Source organism: Populus nigra, chromosome 7, assembly GCF_951802175.1.
Source record: "Populus nigra chromosome 7, ddPopNigr1.1, whole genome shotgun sequence".
Classification (NCBI taxonomy): domain Eukaryota; kingdom Viridiplantae; phylum Streptophyta; class Magnoliopsida; order Malpighiales; family Salicaceae; genus Populus; species Populus nigra.
Genome location: NC_084858.1, coordinates 21,859,763 through 21,881,733, shown reverse-complemented (window position 1 = coordinate 21,881,733; position 21,971 = coordinate 21,859,763). Strand labels below are relative to the sequence as shown.

The 21,971-nt window shown below is 36.0% G+C and overlaps 2 protein-coding genes and 1 pseudogene across 2 annotated transcripts; 2 read left to right on the top strand and 1 right to left on the bottom strand.

The window, feature by feature from the left end:
- Window positions 1-2,684: 2,684 nt before the first annotated feature.
- LOC133699073 (probable F-box protein At4g22030) lies at window positions 2,685-5,200 on the top strand (annotated as a pseudogene).
- Window positions 5,201-10,738: 5,538 nt separating this feature from the next.
- Window positions 10,739-12,657, top strand: LOC133700256 (probable F-box protein At4g22030). Its single transcript, XM_062123813.1, has one exon. The coding sequence runs from the start codon at window positions 11,290-11,292 to the stop codon at window positions 12,541-12,543; it is 1,254 nt and encodes a 417-aa protein (XP_061979797.1). The 5' UTR covers window positions 10,739-11,289; the 3' UTR covers window positions 12,544-12,657.
- Window positions 12,658-13,640: 983 nt separating this feature from the next.
- LOC133699169 (aminomethyltransferase, mitochondrial-like) lies at window positions 13,641-16,613 on the bottom strand. The gene is made up of 4 exons (XM_062122327.1): window positions 16,349-16,613; window positions 15,195-15,773; window positions 14,796-14,914; window positions 13,641-14,417 (listed from the first exon to the last, which is right to left on the bottom strand). Exons 2-4 carry the CDS (start codon window positions 15,753-15,755, stop codon window positions 13,871-13,873), a joined length of 1,227 nt encoding a protein of 408 aa, XP_061978311.1. The 5' UTR covers window positions 15,756-15,773; window positions 16,349-16,613; the 3' UTR covers window positions 13,641-13,870.
- Between the last annotated feature and the right edge of the window lie 5,358 nt (window positions 16,614-21,971).

The window sequence follows — 21,971 nt, the reverse complement described above, 5'->3', positions numbered from 1 at the left end:
ACAAGATTGGCTGTTCAACAAGAATCCACACAAAGGAAAGAAAATTGGGGTAAAGCACTCGGTTCGTGACACAGAACATACTGAAAATCACAAAAAAAATCATTCATTAGTAAAGCAAAAAAAAAAAAAAAACAGAGTGAGAGAGAGAGAGAGGAGATAACATTTCCCAAATAAAATTTCATCAATATCCATCACACATTACACAAATAATTGAAGGCCTAATATTGCTGAGTTTATGGTTGCTCAAAACAATGTGCTAGCCACATAATATGTTCATGCAACAGGAAGCATTATTCATCTTTGGTGATTTCTGTTCTTCTGTTAACCTTTGGTCAACGCCATTGACTTTGCTCTGAGGTTTAGAAATATTCCCCTGAAAATGACATTAAGGAGGGAAAGGAATCAAATCTCATTTTCTGTAAAATTTGATAAAGAAAATTTGAAGTAGAGAAGAGTAGGTTGGAGACGAAGCAAATAATACCAGCCTACTGCACTAAGGCTGTGGAGAATAACACGAAACTGCAGGGGCACGTACTGGTGATTTACCCACCCAACGACTGGCCAGAACTGCCTTTTTTTCATTTATCAAAGTTTGATGACAATGAGTGGATTTTTTTTTTAATGTAACAAATCGCATTGATTGTAATGAGAAAAGAGCAATACCGTCCATGATGCAAACTGCACTGCTGGGTATTCCTTTTTTAGTTTAGTTTTCACTTGCATCCAGGGTCTTCCTGCATTTCATGTTTCTAGTAAGATGATAAGCAGCAATGATGTTCTAGTTTGTCATGCAACAAACAACTGAATCAATATATCGTTTCCTCATGCCTGTATGAAATTTTTTGTAAACCTAGCCAACGAATGCTTCTTTCTGAGCTAACTTCATTTACAATTTGATAGTTCTTTGACTTTACAAATTCATGCATAACTACTTAGAATTGAAAAACAGAACAAAGCTTACATTGGGATTATGATTCTTGAGTAGTGCAAGAAACCATGTTAATCCCTTTGTTTTGCTACAAATTCTTTTCCATGGTTCTGGACTTATAACTTCAACAATGTAGTTTTTAGTTATGAGTACAGAATTTTACAATGGAAAATAAATGACAAAACAAGAAAAAAAACCAAAATTAAAAAAAAAAAAAAAAAAAAAAGAAGAAAGCTACAGTTCTTTACCCATAGTTATGAGTACAGAATTTTACAATGGAACCACAAAGGTAGCATACCTTCTTGGCAACTGTTGCGGTATCCTTCTTTCCCTTGAACAATTTTTTCCAGCGTTAAATGTAGGAAATGCCCGAATGGTCCCAGATATCCAAACCCAAATAGCTGCATTCAGCCACGTTATATATAGACAAGAAGAATCTTGCATGAGCAATGATGTCAAGAAATTGAGAAAACATATACTATGAAAACAGAATTGATCAATTTAAATGGTAAGAACGTAGTTGATCAAGTTTTACAGTGTCTCGCCTAAGACCCAGTAAAGCTATATAGGCTGAAGGGTGAATTTTGAAGCAGACAAAGTTTTCAAGAGGGTGAAGGGGTCCGGTCGGCAGCCATTATGCCTCGTCAACTATGTCATGCATGCAGCGGTCAATTCAACCCGTAAGACCTTTTCTTTTTCAGTTATGTTCGTTACTGTGATGTTTTGAATATAAAGAGATAGGAAAAGGCTATAGAGCCCTTGGTGGTTTAGAAGTAGGTATAATTAAATGAAGGGTATTGTAGTAATTATATAAATACATAATAAATATAAATAGAAAAAAAAAACAACAAGAAGAGACCTGCAAAATTTTGAGAGAGAGAGTCGGCAGCAGTGAAGGGAGAAATAAGAAGAAGAAGAGAAAAGAGGGGAAAATAAGGGAAAAGGAAGAGATTGAAAGAAATAAGTTTAAAGGTAAGATTTAGGTTGTTAAATGTATAAATATGTGTTAATTAAGCTTTAATTTTGGTTTTGATAAATGTTAGGGTTTTGAAAATTTGTGTTTTGAGTTAATTGATGAATTAAGTTGAATGTTATGGGTTGATTGTTGTGGGTATTTGATTATTTGGTTGATTTTGAGAGATTGAATTGAAAGATGATGATTTTGAGTTATGAATTGTGTAAATAGTGAATGTTGAGTTAGAAATTTGGCAAGAACAGTAGGTAACCTGTGAGAATTCTGAGTTGGAGGTTGAAGATGACGAAAATTCAATTTGGTCCCTCAATTTTGGAAAATTACAGTTTAGTCCCCAAACTTTGGAAAATTTGCAGAATGGTCCCTGGATCCTATTCTGAGATTCTGAACAGAATAACATATGAATTATGAATAGAATTACTGTATAGATAAGAGAATTTAACACTTTCAATTTGGTCCTCTAATTAGACAAAAATTACAATTTGGCCCTAAAAATATGATAAATTACAGATTAGTCCCTATCTGTAATATTACCTTTTTCAGATTGGTTTGATGAATAATTGAGGGTTATTTAGTGAATTATTGTCAATTTTATTAGTTGTTTTTATTATGGATTAGATTTCGGGAAAACCGTTAAATATTGGGTTTTTAGGAAAAATTGACTAGTGAGTTCAAAAAACATTTAGGGTTATGAAATATACCCTTAGATAAGTGTATTAAATAGGTTATATATTCTTTTGAGTCATTCTTGAATATGTCTCCTTTATATTCAGATAATCCTGATATTCTACCGGCGGGACGTCAGTAGGATTTTCTTCGATATCAGCTTTGAGTTTTGTTGCTTTCGAGTCAGGTGAGTGGATAATTTTCCATATGCATGAGAAATATTATAAATATTTGATTTGTTAATATGAATTGGATCATGCTTCTTGATAATATATATGTTGATTATTATCCTTGTTTTGATAAAGCATGATCAATTATTGAATATGAATTCTTGATATGAACCAACATATATTTTGAATTGACTTCTGAATTGATAACTCCTCATTTGATTGATGTCATGAGTTGAGCTTTGAGATATGAATATGTTTGTTAGATTATGATTATGAACCTATGGTATGTCAGTCAGAATACCCATGCTAACAGGGTAGTGTTAGTCTTTGTGCACATCGTATCTGAACCCTAGTTGGTCGGGGGAGTCACCAACCTGTGTGGACTGATCATCCCACAGTACGGAGCCTCATGCTCATTGCATTTTGATTTTCTGATGAGTTTTACCATATGATCTTCTTGTTATAGCCAATTTGAGAAACCTTTCTATAAGAACCTAGAGTCATACTTGTATATATATTTCTCATTGTTGTATTACCTCGTGTGTATATATTGAACGTTATCTACTCACTGAGTTGTTGAACTCACCATCTCATTATTGATAGCAGGTCATTTTGTTGGACCTTCAGAACCTGCTTTTTGGTTGTACTTTGTACCTTTCCTTTATGTCTAGTTAGTGCTCCAAAACTCTGAACTTTTATAAACTTTTGTATTAAGACAATTCAATTATATTATGAAGTTGATTTTGTTATTAATGCTGCGTTGAATTCTGATTGAGTTAGGATAAGTTTGTGTGTAAGTTTGGGTTCGCATAGGTATGGAACTTTGGAGGGGAACCTTGCCTATGTGCCGGTCATGGATCCGGGACTCGGGTCGTGACAGTTACTATAAAAACCTTTCACTGCCTCCCTCCATTTTCATCATCAACCTCTGAATTCTCATCCTACATATCACAAACACATTAGAGAAGCCAAAGAAATTAGAAAGCCGATACATTTTCTCAAAAAAGAAAAGGGAAAATCCATATACATTAATATGGCCTCTTTACAAGCTTCAAGCTTTCTTTTCTGTTGTAGTTGTTCAACAAGAATCAATGCTGCCAATATTTCTGTACCTAAGCTTCCAGGAATTCGTATTTCAGTTCCAAGAAATGCATTACATGTAGTTGAGGAACTGAATTTCAGAGATGGGTTCACAAGTACAATCCCAATAGAGAAGAATACTGCCACTAACACAAGAAATATTGATCAAGAACCAGCAACTACTAGAGCAACAGTCAAGCTTTATGCCATCTTGGAAGCCGTTGCAGATAGAGTAGAGGTGCACAAAAACATTGGGGAGCAACGTGACAATTGGAACAAACTTCTTTTGGATTCAATTAACATGATCATTCTTACAGCTGCAACCATGGCTGGTGTATCAGCAGGAGCTCCTCTTTTAGCTTTGAAGTTATCATCAACGCTTTTATTTTCTGCAGCTACTGGAATGTTACTGATCATGAACTAAATCCAACCTTCACAGCTTGCAGAAGAGCAAAGAAATGCCACTAGATTGTTCAAGCAACTTTATAGACAAATACAAACTACACTTGCTCTTCGTGATCCTACGGAGTTAGATGTGAAGGATGCCATGGAGAAAACATTGGCTCTTGATAAAGCTTACCCTCTTCCTTTGTTAGGGAGCATGATTGAAAAGTTCCCTGAAAAATTTGAGCCTGCTGTGTGGTGGCCTAAATCAAATGAGACCCAAGGTAGGAAACAGCCTAAAAAGGTGACTACACAAGGAAAGAATGGGTGGAGTGAAGATCTTGAAGAGGAGATGAGGGAGGTGATTGAAGTGATAAAGAAAAAAGACAGTGAAGATTATACGAGGCTTGGCAACTTGGCATTGAAGGTAAACAAAATCTTAGCTATCTCAGGTCCATTACTCACTGGCATTGCAGCTGCTGGGTCTGCCTTTGTAGGCCATGGATCTTGGGCAGCAATTGTGGCAGTGACAGCAGGAGCATTAGCTAGCACGGTCAGTACCTTCGAGCATGGTGGCCAAGTTGGTATGGTGGTTGAAATGTATAGAAACTGCGCTGGATTCTTTACACTTTTGGAAGAAACAATTGAATCTACAATTCAAGAAGGGGATTTGGAGAAAATTAAGGGAAGGAGAAATGTTTGAAATGATTGTAGCATTGAAACTTGGAAGAAGCTTGTCACAGCTTAGAGATCTTGCTAGAAAATCATCTTCTTCTCATGCTGATGGAACAAGCATAGATGAGTTTGCCAGCAAGCTATTTTGAAAGTAGAATTATTTTTTTTTGTCCATAACCAATCACTTTATTTTATTATTTTCAAGACCAATATTCCTTGGACAAAGTGGCTTCCCTCAGTCCTCTAACCTCAAACTTGTATGCAAGTCCAAGATTCTTACTATTGCATATAAAATATTGCAGAAATTGCGAATGCTTCCATTCATTTATTGAACTATACCAAGAAAATCTGATTTCCCACACATTTCCAAAAATCTTAGTACTTTCTACATTTTTATCATAAGATCAAATGGACTGCCATATATGAGATCACTTCTACATGTAAGATAATTTGTAAGGTCAAAGAAAGGAAAGAAGAAATTGCTGATGTCTCTCCTGAGACCTAATAACTTTGACATTTTTATCAAAGTATTCTTCAGATTTTTAAAAATCGTAGTCCTTTCGACATTTTTATCATAAGATCAAATAGACTGTCATTTATGAAATCACTTCTACATGTGAGATAATTTGTAAGGACATAACTTTGAAGTAGACGAGGCCTCTTGAGAGGATATTTAGGCTTAAGTAAGAAAACGTGAAATGTACAAAATAATAATAGTGATGTTGCATAATATAATTAATGTAGAAATATTTGCACATATATATCAACAATAAGACTGATCAGATCTCTAATTGGCTATTGAAATATTTACTGAAAGGATAGTTGAAGCATTGTAAAGATGTTGTACCCATATTCAAGGGCAATGCCATCAAATTAGGATCAATGTCTCTTTTGGACAAAGCATTGTTGCTAACAATGTCCAAGTATCAAGTATATAAGATTTTTTTTTTGCTGGTTTCAAATTGTAACTTTGTAAGATTATTCTTGGATATATTATCAGCAGTCTTTTATGCATACTCTAATCTTGCTTGGATCTTAGAATTCCATGCATGAACTTAAAAGTAACATTAATACGGTTGATCATCATAAAATTTTGGTATTTTTTTTTTTGTAGTGTTGTTACTCAATTTTAGACCCCACGTACTGGAGACGGTGTATACCTCTTTTGAAAGAGTGTAGGAGTTTAGCTCATATTAGCTAGAAGATTGACAAAAGCACGGAAAGAAATATTTTGTTTTTTGAAACCTTGTTTGAGCTGTTTTCTGCTCTTTTTATCCTTTCCCTTTACTACCAAAATCATCAGGTTTTATTAGGTTGATCAGGAGTCTTCATAATGCTAAATTCGTTCTTTTTTATCTTGTCTTTAAGGTTGAATAAATCCCTCAGAATTTGCACTAAAAAAATAGTTCTGCTGCTGTCGCAATTTTTTGGTTCCAACTTAGGCTCTGATTCTGACTCAGTTTCGTACGATATCTGACCATCCTAGGTATATCCTGTCACTCATTACATGTTGAAGAATTGACGTACACCTTTATTAGGTCCTAGGGATCATTTTTCTTAGAGCAGATTCTCAGTCAGATTTGGATGCTCAGTATTGTCAGATCAAGAACCTTTTGACCAATTAGATTACTGCCAGATTCTGTTTTGTAAAAAGATTTTATCTCACTTCGACTCCTTCATCAAAGTTGTAGTCCTAGACGCGTAGATGAATTTGAGCTTTTGAATCACTTGATTTTGATATTAGAGGCCTAAGATGTTCCCGTTTGAATATTTAATGTGAAGGCAGGGAATTCTGCCGCGAGAAGGATATTGACCCAAGTCTGCACTAAAAAAACTCTATTTTTGGTCTAGTTTTTGTGATTTTTGTTCTTAGTTCATACTCTCAGCCATATCAGGACTCTCGACATTCGTCAGTTTTTGAGTTAGACCCGGAGATCCCTTTCGACCGACCAAATTACTGCTAGATTATGTTCTGTAAAAAGATTTTATCTCACTTCAACTTCTTCATAAAAGTTTTAGTCCTAGACACGTAGATGAATTTGGGCTTTTGAATCACTGGATTTCGATATCAGAAGCTCAAGATATTCCCATTTGAATATCTAACGTGAGGGCAGAAAATTCTGCCACGGGAAGGATATAGCCCAAGTTCGCGGGACTGATTCGAAGGATTTTTTTTTGGACCAAGGACTGAATCGAAAAGTGTTAAAATGAGGGATTGAATTGAAGAATGATATTGAAAGCTGGAAAGGGGGGTTGGATCATCATAAATGACAGGATTTTTACCACACCGAATAAGGAAAATAATACCTTGCATGCACCCTTACCCATCTGATTTCTTTCCTTTTTTTCCTCTGCAAATTTCCTGTTGGTTTCCATGTTTGTCTTGCTGATTGGAGAGCTTGAGACCACGTTTTTATTGATTCATTTCAAAGGAAACAGTTGGTGCCTCATGGTCCCAGCTATGGAAGGAAAGAAAGGAGTTGTACCACCCTTTGATCAATGGAAATTAAGTGCTGAAAATCAGAATAGGAATAAGAAAATTTCAGTTTCCTTCTTGCGTTTTTTTACTGCACATCAGCAGGGATTTGCATCCTAGAATTAATGCATTGAATTTTTCCTAAATAGAGATATGTTAGACTATATATAAACCCCTCTAATGACCTAGCAAGGGGCAGCCAAAAGAGAGCAGAAAAACAGCAGAAAAAGAGCAAAAAAATAAAAGAAAAAACACAAGAGAGGTAGAGTAAAAAAAAACGCAGAATAGAGGGAGTTTCTTGTTTGCATTCTAGTGTCACCGTGAGGGAAGAAAAGAAAAAAAACAAGACGGAGAGGGAGCTTTGTTGCTAAACCTTGACAGCAACGTTTGCTTTGGTTTTATTTCATCCTCTGCAGAAAAGATAACAGTGAGACCTATAGGTAAGTCTTAATTTTCTCCTCCTTCGCTGCCTTTAAATCTTTTGTATCTGTTTTGTTTTTTTTTTTTTGTTTTTGCACATTCGTTTTCAATTTTAGACTGTACAATGCCCGTTTGCTTTGTGTTGTTCCTGCCGTGGTTTTGAGTTTTGGATAGGTGACTATGTTAAGCTTTGGCTAGCCTCTGGTTTTTTTTTTATCTCCTGTCTTTCGCTATTAACAGAATTAAGGAACCGGGGAAGGGGGCTTTTGTTTTCTTCATCAGTAGCTCCCTTTTCTGTTCGTGTCCTTCCATTTTATTGAAATAACCGGCTAGGTCTTGCTTTGGTTTCATAGTCTATGATATATATGTGTTATAAAAGCATGTCGTCCCAAGCTTTTTTTTTTTTGTATGAAACTAGCATGATAGAATTAAGGAACCGGGGAAGGGGGCTTTTGTTTTCTTCATCAGCAGCTCCCTTTTCTGTTCGTGTCCTTCCATTTTATTGAAATAGTCGGCCAGGTCTTGTTTTGGTTTCTAGTCTATGATATATATGTGTTATGAAAGCATGCCGTCCCAAGCTCTTTTTTTTTTTTTTGTATGAAACTAGCATGGCAGTTTACTTTTTCTCTTGGATTGTTAAAAAGAAAATAGGTCATGAGTCATGGTCATATGCAGTAGGATTTTGATTTAAAAATTTCAATTTCAAAACTTTGGCTCCCTTATCCATACGTGCTTAGTCCGTTCCAGTGTACAGAATTTTAAGTTGATTTGGCTTTGAATGATTTTTTTTTCGAATTGTTTCAAGTTTCTTGTAGTTCTTGTAATATGAATGATGGCTTGCTACTTTCCATTTTGGTGTTTACGTTTAATTGTGATGCTATGTGTTTCGATAAAAAAATTTAAAAGTTTTCTTGTGTGTTGCATACGGCCAATACCCTAACATGTTTTGAATTCCTTTATTTTATATATATATATATATATATATATATATATATATATATTTGAAGTTTTGAAAAAGGTGTTTTCGCATGGATTTCGTAAACACAACAAAAAATTATTTTCTTGCATTTCTGGATTTTACAACATGTTTGTAAAACTCCAAAGGGTATTGGCCAATATTTCAAAAAAATATAAAAATCCTATTTTGGGGGGAATTCATCTATTATTCACCTCTAATGTTTGGATAAAGAAATCCTTAAAGGATGAATATTCAAAATATTATTGGGAGTAATAAATCCACACACATCCTTGAAAGAAGCCTTGATTATAATCGAAGACATTTCAATTTTTTTTTACTCCACGGTTTACGAGCCGTGAGAGTATAAAACACTAAGATAAAAAAAAAGGTTTTTAAAGCACCCTAGATTTCTAAATTTTTGTCCCTCCTCCTTACAATTTACGAGTCGCAAACTCTTGAAAAACTAAGGGGAAAATGAGCTTTTAAAGCACATGGAACTTCCTTGGATTTCTATCCTAATAAATTTAGTTTGAATCAAAACCTAGAAAACTGATGGAATTAGAAAACACCAAACACCATAGCAATTATAAGACAAACCAAATACTAAGCAGCTTACCTTAGGTAGAGCGTACTAGGGGTGCTAATACCTTCCCTTTACGCAACCAGTCCCTTGCCTTAGAATCTCTGAAAGACCAGTTAGGTTTCCTAGTGACCATAATATTAGGTGGCGATACTTTTACACAAAAAAGACCACGAAATAAACCGATGGTCGCCACGACGCCGCACTCTGCTCACGAGGGTGCGACATGTAGAATATGGTTTTTTCCATCTTTAATACTCTTTACGTCTTAATCTTATTGACCCTTTTGACTTTTCAAATATCACTATAGCAGTTTTTTTGTTCTTTTAATGGCTGTGATTCTCTTTAAGGTACGGGCATTGCTAGTTAACGTTTGGCAAAAAAAAATGACTGATGAACTAGTAAAGAATTACATTTGATGGACAATATTCAAAGCTGCAAGGGAAAAATAATTCCTTTACTTGCTTACAATTGTGGCAAAAGGAATTGGAATTTGAGACCATAAGAATTACAAGATGGCAAGCTGCGTTTTTCTGTTGAGATGAAAAAAATTCGGGATTGATATGGTGATTAAATTATTATTTTTTCTCTTTTTTTTTATTCAAGGTACTTTGGCCAGAATCTAAAAGGATTTATTAAATATTTTCTAAATATATTAAGCTGAATTTAAGTGATGGGTTCACAAGTATAATCCCGTTACGAAACGCGAGACCAGATCATCAATATGAAGCAAGCGAAATGATTACTCTAACAGCTACAACCATGGCTGGTGTAGCAGCAGGAGATCCCGTTGTGGCTTTGATGTTATCTCCAACTGTTTTATTTTCTGCAGCTACCGGAATGTTACTTATCATGGACAAAATCCAACCTTCACAGCAGAAGAGCAAATAAATGCCACAAGATTGTTCAAGCAGCTTTATAGCCAAATACAAACTACACTTGCTCTTCGTGATCGTAAGGAGTTAGATGTGAAGGATGCCATGGAGAAAACTTTGGCTCTTGATAAGGCTTAACCTCTCCCTTTGTTAGGGAGCATGACTGAAAAGTTCCCTGAAAACTCTGAGCCAGCTATATGGTGGCCAAAATCAAATGTATCCCTAGGTAGAAAACAGGTGAAAACACAAGGAAAGAATGGGTGTAGTGAAGATCTTGAAGAGGTGATAAAGACAAAAGACAGTGAAGATTATATGAGGCTTGGCCACTTGGCATTGAAGGCAAACAAAATTTTAGCTATCTGTGGTCCATTACTCACTGGCACTGCAGCTTCTGGGTCAGCCTTTGTAGGCCATGGATCTTGGGCAGTAATTGTGGCAGTGACAGAAGGTGCATGAGCATGGATCTTGAAGAGGTGATAAAGACAAAAGACAGTGAAGATTATATGAGACTAGGCCACTTGGCATTGAAGGCAAACAAAATTTTAGCTATCTGTGGTCCATTACTCACTGGCACTGCAGCTTCTGGGTCAGCCTTTGTAGGCCATGGATCTTGGGCAGTAATTGTGGCAGTGACAGAAGGTGCACGAGCATGGCGGCCAAGCTGGTATGGTGGTTGAAATGTATAGAAACTGTACGTGCTACTTAAATTGAGAATTCTGTATATTGTATTGATCAGAATTTGGTACATAAGGAAACAATATTGTGCCTTGTCACACTTGAGACCAAAGAAGCTGGCTAGGCTAGGGAGAATTTTTGAAGTAAATAATCTTCAAGTGGTGGTGAACAGGTCCATGCGAGATTCAGCAGCCAATGTTGTGCCTTGTCAACTATCACATAGTCAATTCAACCCTATGACCTTTTCTTTACAGGTATGTTCGTTGCTATAAATACCCTTCCATTGCCTCCCTCCATTTTCATCATCAACCTCTGAATTCTCACCCTACATATTACAAACACATCGAAGAAGCCAGAGAACAGAGAAATAATCAAAGAAAACCCTTACATTTTCTCAGAAAACAAAGGGAAAAAACCATATACAATATAATGGCCTCTTTACAAGCTTCAAGCTTTCTTTTCTCTTCTTCTTGTAGTTGTTCAACAAGAATCAATGCTGCTGTTTCGGTACCTCAGCTTCCAAGATTTCGTCTCCCAGTTCCAAGAACCCCATTAAGATTTGTTGAGGAACTGAATTTAAAAGATGGGTTCACAAGTACAGTCCCATTATTAGAAAACACAAGGCCAGATCAGTGTGAGCCAATCGAGTCTAAAACTACTGCAGCAGCAGCCAAGCTTTACGCAATCTTAGAAGCTGTTTCTGATAGAGTAGAGATGCACAAAAACATTGGGGAGCAACGTGATAATTGGAACAAACTTCTTTTGAATTCAATTAACATGATCACTCTAACAGCAGCAACAATGGCTGGTGTTGCATCAGCTGGTACAGTTGGAGCACCTCTTTTGGCTTTGAAGTTATCTTCTACTCTTTTATTTTCTGCAGCTACTGGAATGTTACTGATCATGAACAAAATCCAGCCTTCACAGCTTGCAGAAGAGCAAAGAAATGCCACAAGATTGTTCAAGCAACTTTATAGCCATATACGAACAACACTTGCTCTTCGCGATCCTACCGCGTTAGATGTGAAGGATGCAATGGAGAAGACATTGGCTCTTGATAAAGCTTACCCTCTTCCTTTGTTAGGAAAAATGATTGAAAAGTTTCCTGAAAATTTTGAGCCTGCTGTTTGGTGGCCCAAAACACAAGGATCCCCAAGAAAGCAGCACAAAACACAAGGAAAGAATGGGTGCAGTGGGGATCTTGAAGAGGAGATGAGGGAGGTGATTGAAGTGATAAAGAGAAAAGATAGTGAAGATTACATGAGACTAGGCAACTTGGCATTGAAGGTTAACAAGATCTTAGCCATCTCTGGTCCACTACTCACTGGCATTGCAGCTGCTGGGTCTGCCTTTGTAGGGCATGGATCTTGGGCAGCGATTGTGGCTGTCACAGCTGGTGCATTAGCTAGCACAGTCAATACATTTGAGCACGGTGGCCAAATCGGTATGGTAGTTGAAATGTACAGAAACTGTGCTGGATTCTTTACACTTATGGAAGAATCAATTGAAACCAGCATTCAACAAAGAGATTTCGAGAAAAGCGAAGACGGAGAAATGTTCGAAATGAATGTTGCATTGAAGCTTGGAAGAAGCTTGTCACAACTAAGAGATCTTGCCAGAAAATCCTCTTCTTCTCATGTAGATGGAAGCACCATAGATGAGTTTGCTAGCAAACTTTTTTGATAGTATTAGACCTCTCTGTCCATAACTAATTCACATTCTTTTAAAAATTCCTTTTGTACATCAAAGTAACATGTATAGATTATCACAAATGATATTCAATTTTTTCCTCAAGAATATGTTCAAGTATGAGAAACTTCTTTCTTACTTTGCAAGGATGAGAATTACCACTAAATTCATGAGATCTTATGATATCTAAAATGTAAAGGGAATCAATGTTCTTAAATTTTACATTTGTTCCAAGCAAGTGGTTATAGTTCTAAGAGATCATATTGTTAAAGATCACAAGTTTCATTTATTTTTAGTCATGATGCTTATGGCTAGTTAAATATACGTTTCTCGAGCTCCCAAGTTGTTGAATCTGCTAGTTGCAAAGATTATAATAAGTATTCTAGTTGAGTGAGTCGTCATTTAAGCCACCAAATCAAGAGGCTGGTCTTTGTGTGCTATGATTCAAAGCTGTCTCATTCAACGATTGCCTCGTAAAATACTTTCATAAATTCCAAGAGAAAAGTCAAAATATCAAGTTTTGAATATGGAGATGTGAACAGTTGAACCCGGAATGAATGGACTTGCTCTTAATTTCAGGCCATTTCTAGGGCTTAAGGAAATAGTCCAATATGGCCCAAACAACAAGCCAGACGATTATTATTCGAAACACCAAGCGTCGATAAATTTATTAGATTATTTGTTCAAAAACTATCTACCTAGTTTCTAAACAGTAGCCACCAATGAGTTTGACAAATTTGAAACCATGTCATATTTGAACATCTTGGTGTGCAAACGCTTTGTGCTTTGCTTTTCTTGTGATGTGGGCTGACTCCATCTCCCATCTCATCTTTCCAAGGACTCAACTTTATTTATTTGCATACCATGGCGGCTGCTCTTGGACAAAGCATGGTAGCTGCAGATGCGTACCAGTCAGCAAATCTTCGGTATTCCAAAGGCCTGTCTCAGCTATTCAGTGCAGGTCCTCGCGCATAGGAACATACCACAGCTCTTTTAGAGCTTAAAAGCCACCATACTAAAACAAACCACCACCTATATACAGAGAAGGCTCACAAAATTCTTTGCAACGAGTGCTTGAAATGACCATCACATAAAGAAAGTAAATGTGGTTTTCATTTATTATCACGAAATTTGGTCTCTCATTTGGAAACATGTAACACAATCATTCCTGCCAACTAATAATGAAAAAACATGAACAAGATATTGGGAACTTCTTAGAGACAGGAATGGGGGAGATTTCGTTGAAGTGATCGAGTTTATCGAAAACAAGTCAAAATAGGAACCAATTACAAAATGCATGAACTGAAGTACGAAACCTGAGTTAAGATGGCTTGTAATATTTAGTTGGTACAAATGGCTTTTTTGTGACAACTCCATCATAGGCCTTCCCACGTACCAGTATTTTAGCTTTGGTGCCTGCCTTGTGTGAACCAGATTTCACGTACCCCATGGCTATATTTTTCTTGAGGCATGGGCTAAATCCTCCACTTGTAATTTCTCCAATGTTAGTCCCTTTCTCATCCTGAATCTCACTGTGGGATCTGGGAGGTGGACCAGTAGAGGTAAATCCTACAAGCCTAATTTTTGGACCTTCTGCAAGTTGTTTGAGTATTACTTCAGCACCCAGAAAGCCACCTTCTGCCTTCCTTCTCTTCCCTATCGCCCAAGACAGTCCTGCCTCTACTGGTGTTATGTGCTGTTCCATGTCATTACCATATAAGCACAGCCCAGCTTCAAGTCGGAGACTGTCCCGGGCACCAAGCCCTGTCAACCTTATTTTTCCTTCAGATTTTTCTAGGATTGCTTTGGCAAGATCCACTGCATTCTCTGAAGGAACTGATATTTCAAATCCATCTTCTCCAGTGTATCTGAAAATCTCAGCAAAGAGACAAATAATCCATCATGACCAATAAGAGAAAAATAAGCATGGGAAATAAATGGTTTAAATGCAGGAGAACAATGAGAATATTGTACCCTCAGCTCCAAATAGCTCTAAGGTTAAATTAATTCTTCTTCGCTACGTTGTCATAAGGTGAGTTAAAGACAATTTTCATATTCCCAGAAATTTTATTGGAAAATAGAGAATATAGATGGGAAATTAAGCACACACTCAAAGTGAAATGTCAACAAGACAGCTATACTTAAAACTCTTAATGACTACATATAATACATATAAATGGTCATAGATGCGCATTCCATATTTGAGGAATGAGGACATATGAAGGAGAAGCCAAAATGAAGCATACCCTGTCCTGGTGATAAAGCAGTACGCTCCATTGATGTCTGTAATACGGAACTCCCCAAAGTATAACTTGCTCAAATCATCTTTTGTCAGGTGTTGGAGAACAGAAGCAGAAAGAGGACCCTGCACCCAAAAAATGAAGAAACTCTATAAATGCCATGATATCAGGTGTTGGAGAACAAAGTTGCTTCTCAAAAGATATGGAAAAGGAAAACAAGAGGGGGGGGGGGGGGGGGATAGCATTCAAAGCATAACTTTGTTCCAGACATGCTTTAGTTGAAGTCACAGATTACTATGAAAGCTGAATTCAAGTCAATAATCTAGCACTAGTGTCATGAATATCAAAACACAATAAAAGATCCAAAAAAACACAAAAAACAAAGATAAGAATACAAGGATTGACCTGGAGGGCGAGAAGAGATCTCTCATCATGGATGTGCCATGAGACATCTCCACCTTTTGCCATAAATGCCTTCATATGCTCCTCAATGTGAGCAAGATCCTTATCTCTACACCCTGCATTCACAACTATGTACATGTGATCATTCTGAACTTTGGTGATCACTGAATCATCAATTGCTCCTCCTTTCTCATTAGTAAAGACAGTTAGAGTCCCAGTTCCAGGTGCAAGCGCGGCCACATCAGCAATAACAAGCTTCTCTAGGAAAGGAATACAGTCCTTGCCCTTGAGGCTAAACCCACACATATGTGAGACATCAAAAAGGCTACCGTTCTGTCTACAATTCAACGTTGATTCCATGATAGAGTCCTTGTACTGAATGGGCATGCCCCACCCAGCAAATGGCACCATCTTGCCACCATTAGCAACATGGAAGTCATAAAGAACAGTCTTTTTCAGCTCAGCTTCTGAGGCAAAGTATCGACGTCCCACAACCTTCTTATCAACCTGAGCAAGTCGGCGGGTAATTGATTGGCCAAGTTGCCACAAACCTCCTCCCCTCATTTTCTAAACTGAATATATCTGATCAAAAGAATAATAATATGAACTCTTATATACAAGTACCACCGAGAAGAATCAAACATAATCAGCAAGTGCAAAATACAGAATGACTTTGATCATATATATAGACATAAAGTTTGGATTTTGATCATATATGAGTTTATATTTAATCAACCCATAAAGTGACAAAGGATGCCATCACCTTCAAACCAGAGCAAAAGGGATCACAAATATGTGAGTGAGATGAGAGTACAAGGAAACTAGGAGATGATTTACAAGTTAATGACACTACATATAACACAAGGAACCAAACTATGCAATCCAGGCAAAATTCTAACAATCGAAACAAAAATCACCAATATTTTACTTCCCATTTCCCAACACTATCTCATAAACCAGCATTCATTTATGTAACATAACAATCTGTTAGGTCTCAAAAGCTACCAAATCGCCAGATTGGAAATGGGTTTTCTAGATCTCATTCAAATACTCATCACACAAAAGAAGTATCGCCATTCAATCACCCTTATAGAAAGAAAAGCTGCAGTCTTTAAAGCATAAATGCCCAATAAATGTCAAGAAATAGAGAGACTTACATGGTTGTTGGTGGTGGTGAGTATTGCTCAAAGGAAAGCAAATCTTGGAGAGCTCAAAAGAGCATCTCTTGCAATGGAGGAGGGAAGATAGAGAGAGAAAATACGGCCACTTTTATATCTGTTGAATATGATACTATGTTTTTTTGTTTTTATGTAAGGATGTTTGGTGGTATGTGTAGTGGGTGGAGGAGGGTGACTCTGCCACATCAAGATGCAGCCAACTGCAAACCCCACCATTAATGAGTGGTGCCTAGGACTATGGACATGGCTACCCAATCTTTTTTTCTTCTTGACCTTTATTTTTTTATGTTAAGATAAGAATATTTTCGATTAACTTTCTTTTAATATACTACTTTTTTTCATATAATAATGAAAATTTAAATTTCAATAATTAATTAATTATTTTTTCTTGAAATTCTTAGTTTTGATATAAAAATTGATTTAAGCCGAGCCCCCAAGGGTTTCAGGCTTCAGCCTTGTTACTGTCTTTCGTTTGTTCAGCTTTTACTCGTTATTGCCTGTTAGAATCTTATGGATGTCAAGAGGTACAATCTGATACCAGAGAATATCTACCCTTGATTCGACATGAGGTTAAAGGGGCTTGCCTTTTATGATGATTGGTCCTCTTAAATCTAAGCACATGAAGATTAGGGTGCAGGTTTTTATAGTGGAGCTAAGAGCATGGGATTAGAACCATGACAGATTACCTATTAGCTGTTGAGGTATCACTGACAGTCTGACACTGTAGAGAAGAAAAAGAAAAGGGGAAAATGGGTTGGTGAGATTTGAAAGGATTCCACTAGGTCAGGGAAAGGCTATTGGCAGCTCAAGTTTGGGAGTTGGTGGCTCTGGAAATAGTCACAATAGTCCTGACAATAGAGGACTTGATGATCTCCTTCCCGGATCCACAGGCTCTTGTTGAGGTGAAATAGCTTGATTGTTTCTGTGGTTAAAATTATATTTTATATTTTTTAAAATTATTTTTTATTTTTTTATTTTTTTTAATATGCTGATGTAAAATATAATTTTTTAAAAATAAATAATTATTATTTTCATATATTTATGAATAAAAAACACTTTGAAAAATAACCGTTAGCGCACTCTCATAAGCTACCTAGTGAAGTATATATTTATTTATGTGATGAAAACTGCAATTTAAATTAAAAAAATATAGAAATTAATGTTTTTTTAATTTTAAATTAAACCATTTAGATAATCTGACATTAATAGCCCATTTAATATTATAGTAATGGTTGTTTTTTAAAGTGATTTTTGCTTGAAAATATATTAAAATAATATTTTTTTTTATTTTTTAAAATTTATTTTTAACATCAGTATATCAAAACAATATGAAACATTAAAAATTTTTAATTTAAAGTAAAAAATTAAAAATATTTATTTTCTTAAAAAATATTTTTTAAACATAAAAAAAAAAAAATCAGCTTCAATTACAGTTTCAACAAGAGAAGTAACAGTTTGAGGTTAAAAATGAGATTGTAATTTGTGTAAAGAGACAAGGCTATGCAACAAGTAGAAGTATGTAGTTGCCTTGCATATTCTTGGCAAATCAATCCCAAGTTACACAATTAGGACCACATTCAAGTCTCTGGTTTTTGTCTGTATTAGACCCTCTACAATCTTGTCATGAATTTGTTATCAAATACAAGGCAGAGTCAAAGATTATCAAACTCTTCAAAACTAAACAAAAAAAGACTTGTTCTTTGACCACCAACCATATCATCAACAAGTGTTTGATAATTAAGTGTCTCACCCTTAAGAATTAACATAAATAAATTGTGGAAATACCAATTAGCTTCCATGTTTGCTAGCATTTGAACCAGACTAGAAACTAGATATCCTAAAACTAAAAATTAAAACTTGTAAAGCCATCAAAATGTTCAAGAATTAAAATGTAAAATTACAAGGTAATTTAGCGTTTGATTGTTATTGCGTTTACTAAAAGTTGCATCACATCAAAAATATAAAACTCATGTTTTGTCTTTTAATAAGGTTTTTATATCATAGCCATGATCATTTCAATTTAAAAAACTTACTATGTTCTTAAACTATATTTCTATTATTTTTTGACGTTATTATCAATTGTACCATTATGACAATCTTTGAGCTCAATATTTAGGATTCAGGGCATGAAAACAATCACTATGATTTTGTTAAATGGAGGTCCATGGTTTTTGAAAGGAAAAAAATATAGCAAAAATGGTGTGTTTTTTAACACATTGCCAAACGGACAAGTCATTGTGTAACCTGCAAGCACACCCTCTCCAGGCTGCATCATCCTTATAAATATCAAACTTTGCCACGCAAAATCCCATGAGGGACAAAGCTTTCAAGGTCACAGTCACCAACACAACGGTTCTGACAACAAGAACCAGCAATGTTTTTGGTAGAATCAAGCCATGGTTGGAATCTTTATTAGCCATTCAATAAATTGGTGGCTTAAGCATTTGAATTTTGTTTTGGTGTTTGTAGTCTATATATGATTAGGATGAATGAGAATTTGTTTATGATTATTAGCCTATAAAAAACTAGACATAAGCATAAAGTTTGCAGCTTCATTTTTCTTTTCCTCGGATTCCTAGATTAGATGGACCAGTCAGGATTATGGAAGTTCATTAGAAATTGAAAACAAAGACTTTAGGCTGTTTGTTTTTTCTAATTTTGGACAGTGTTTAAACAATGGTTTAGTGTTTTTGTTTTTCCTTTTTGGTCCTCTTTTTTGATGATTGTGTTTCATCTAGGTGGTATCTTGAGACCAATTTAGGGACTCCAAGACTAAGTGATGATCTGATGTTTATCAATGCAAGGATCATGATTGAATCTGAATTTTATTGTTTGTTTGAACAATATGAGTGTTTGTCTTCTGTTTTGAAGGTAACGAATTTATGATGGTTCAACCATGGTAACCATCTATCAATCAGCAGTTACTAGCAAGTGCCACACATACCCTGGTGTTAACACACTTCATGATGCTTCTTTTTGCAAGATTACCCATGTCAATACTTTGACTGCTGCCATCTCTCCTAGAATTTTATGTGGTCCTAGTAATAATGTAGAGAATGATTCCACTTTTTCTTGGAAGGGGCCTAGCCAACTTAGAACCCATCATGTATTACTGCGAGTGGCTTCAAATAGATGACTAGCAAGCGTCTGTGAAGCTTCAGGGACTAAGGATTTCTTTTGTTTTTGAATTTGATTGAGCATTCTATGAGTAATGGTTACTGTTACAGTGCCGGTCACATGATTCTAATTCACCTGATGATGAGTATGGTTCATCACAAAACATAGCAAGTATCATACGATGTTTGATGTATCTTCAATGGCATGTAAAGCTGGAAGCATTTAACCAGAGATTTTCAAATATTGTTTGGTAATCAGCCGTTGAAAATAATTTGGCAAGCAATGACACCATATAGCGCAGTTCAAGCAGACCTAAGGTTTGCCATGCACATACAGTTGTTCTGTCTTTAGCTTTTAGTCCTCTTCTGTAACAAAAACCAAAAACTAAAAGAAAAGTAGAGGAACTCCATCTCCTCTCCTTCACTCCTTACTAACCAAAAGATATCAACAATCTGTCATAATCAAAGTATCTAGAGTGTGGATGGGAAAAAAATAAATGCAGCTTGGAGATGTTAACACCAGGCACAGCAACAGAGCCAGTGAGGCAGTCTCTTGTGTGCATTAATCCCGGCCATTATAGTCCAAGAAAGTTGTTGAAAAAGAAATGGAAAATGCAGAAGATGATTTCCTTCTCAATTCATTAACACAGCTGTTTATGACTTTGAGCAGACAATTTTCTTTAGCTGTTAATTTGCTAACTTACCGCTTATACGTCTCTCTTGCTTGCTGGATTCTCCTGAGGTATAAAATCCACAGCAGCAGAAGGGAGGGAGAATCCAGCATTACTGCCACCATCTTTAGCTACTGAAATGAAAGATATCTCAACTAGCTTTCCAGATGGTGCTTTTCGATAGCAAACCATCCTTGCTTGGAACAGAAATAGTTTTATTAAACGATCTAATTTCCACGGAATCCCTTAAAACCTCTGCGGAGCCTTCTGCTAGTTTTCTGGCTTCATCAAACCTTCCTAAATGCAACTACAATGAGACATATTCACAAGCAAGATCCCCGGCCATGCATTCCTCAAAAAGCAAATCATCTATGATTAGGCACATTATCAGAAAAGCATTCAGATTATATGCCTACATTTCAACTTCTGAAAGCAATGACTCAAATACTTGTCAGATATCAGAATTTCACTTCGTCATAAAAATCAGTCCTGATTTGCCTTTTGCAACCTTAGGAAGCATCAGCATCTCCCACGCATGCTTCTGAATGTGTCAGTGTGTTGTTTCCAGCATCTCCTGTAGCCTCGTTCTCAAGCCAAAACTACAAGGGAGAGCTTCAACAGCTACACTGTAGATTGTTTGAAGTTTTCTCAAATGTTTATCACAAATTCCCTTTCTTCTCTGATTCCACAATATCAACATTTGACCCAGCACCATCTCCTTTTTCATCACCAAGAAACATATCATAATCATGAAAAACATTTTCATTCTCCCCTCCAAGCGCAACCGTCTGCGTCTTTAACTTGTTAAGGTATGCCAGTTCCATCTGAAGATTCTAAACCCAAAGAGCCTTTGACCGTGGACAAACCCTCAAAGGCTCAAAACCATTCTGCATAAGAGCAGGAGCAGCCGCATCATTCAAGTTATGATCCGATTCCCAAGCTGAAGCATAAATCCAAACTCCAGGCACCTTTTCAACCCTCAGATGAGAAACAAAGAGACATGATTTCACTGAAAAATGAATAATCCTTCCTCCACCAATGATAACAATCACCAATTGTACCAAACAAAAACAACAAAATCACCTCCAAAGTTACCCAGGGAGACAAACAAGAGAAAAATCAAAGGGTGTTACTAATTCCATGAGAAAACATCAATTGTTTGAGGCAACCCCTAAAAAGATCAACAATTAATAACAGCATAAACCACACCAAATCCTAAGATTACAAACAACTAAACATCCCAGATAACAAAACAAGATAAATACTAAAAAGGGTATCATTAATTCTCGAAAACAACATTAATCAACACACACATTCTCACTAACCAAAGCAATCAACCACACCATTACAATCCAAAAACATGAAAAAAAATATTGTACTGATTAATATTAATAACACTATTGATTGAGTTTACATTATTATCTACACCTTTAGTTCTATTTGCTAACTATTAGATGACCAAATATCTACCAATTAGATAATTATACTACCATGTGAATAATAAAATATTATTAATTTGCAAATTATACCGTTAATTGTATGATACTACTTCATACCTATTATATCATTGGCTGCCCACAACTACTAATTGGCTCATCACCTTGGAAATAGAGATTAATAACATCACTAATTTGTTAACCAAACATCCTCAAGGGCTTGGCTTAATGACCAGGTTGTGTGCTTTCTCTCTTGACTTTCTGAATTCGAATCTAGGAACCAGCATCTACAGGAGTCTATACTATCATTTAAAATATTGTAAGCTAGCACGAGAATATGATGTCCTGTTTGTTTCCTGTTTTGATTCCTCTCTACCTT

What these genes read in the sequence shown, in the direction of transcription:
- LOC133700256 (XM_062123813.1), top strand. Translation starts at nt 11,290, where the DNA reads ATGGCCTCTTTACAAGCTTCAAGCTTTCTTTTCTCTTCTTCTTGTAGT.
- LOC133699169 (XM_062122327.1), bottom strand. Translation starts at nt 15,755, where the DNA reads ATGAGGGGAGGAGGTTTGTGGCAACTTGGCCAATCAATTACCCGCCGA. An exon ending in GATCTCTTCTCGCCCTCCAG is followed by an intron (nt 14,915 to 15,194) that starts GTCAATCCTTGT and finishes TTTTGGGTGCAG; the next exon opens with GGTCCTCTTTCTGCTTCTGT. An exon ending in TGCTTTATCACCAGGACAGG is followed by an intron (nt 14,418 to 14,795) that starts GTATGCTTCATT and finishes TGAGATTTTCAG; the next exon opens with ATACACTGGAGAAGATGGAT.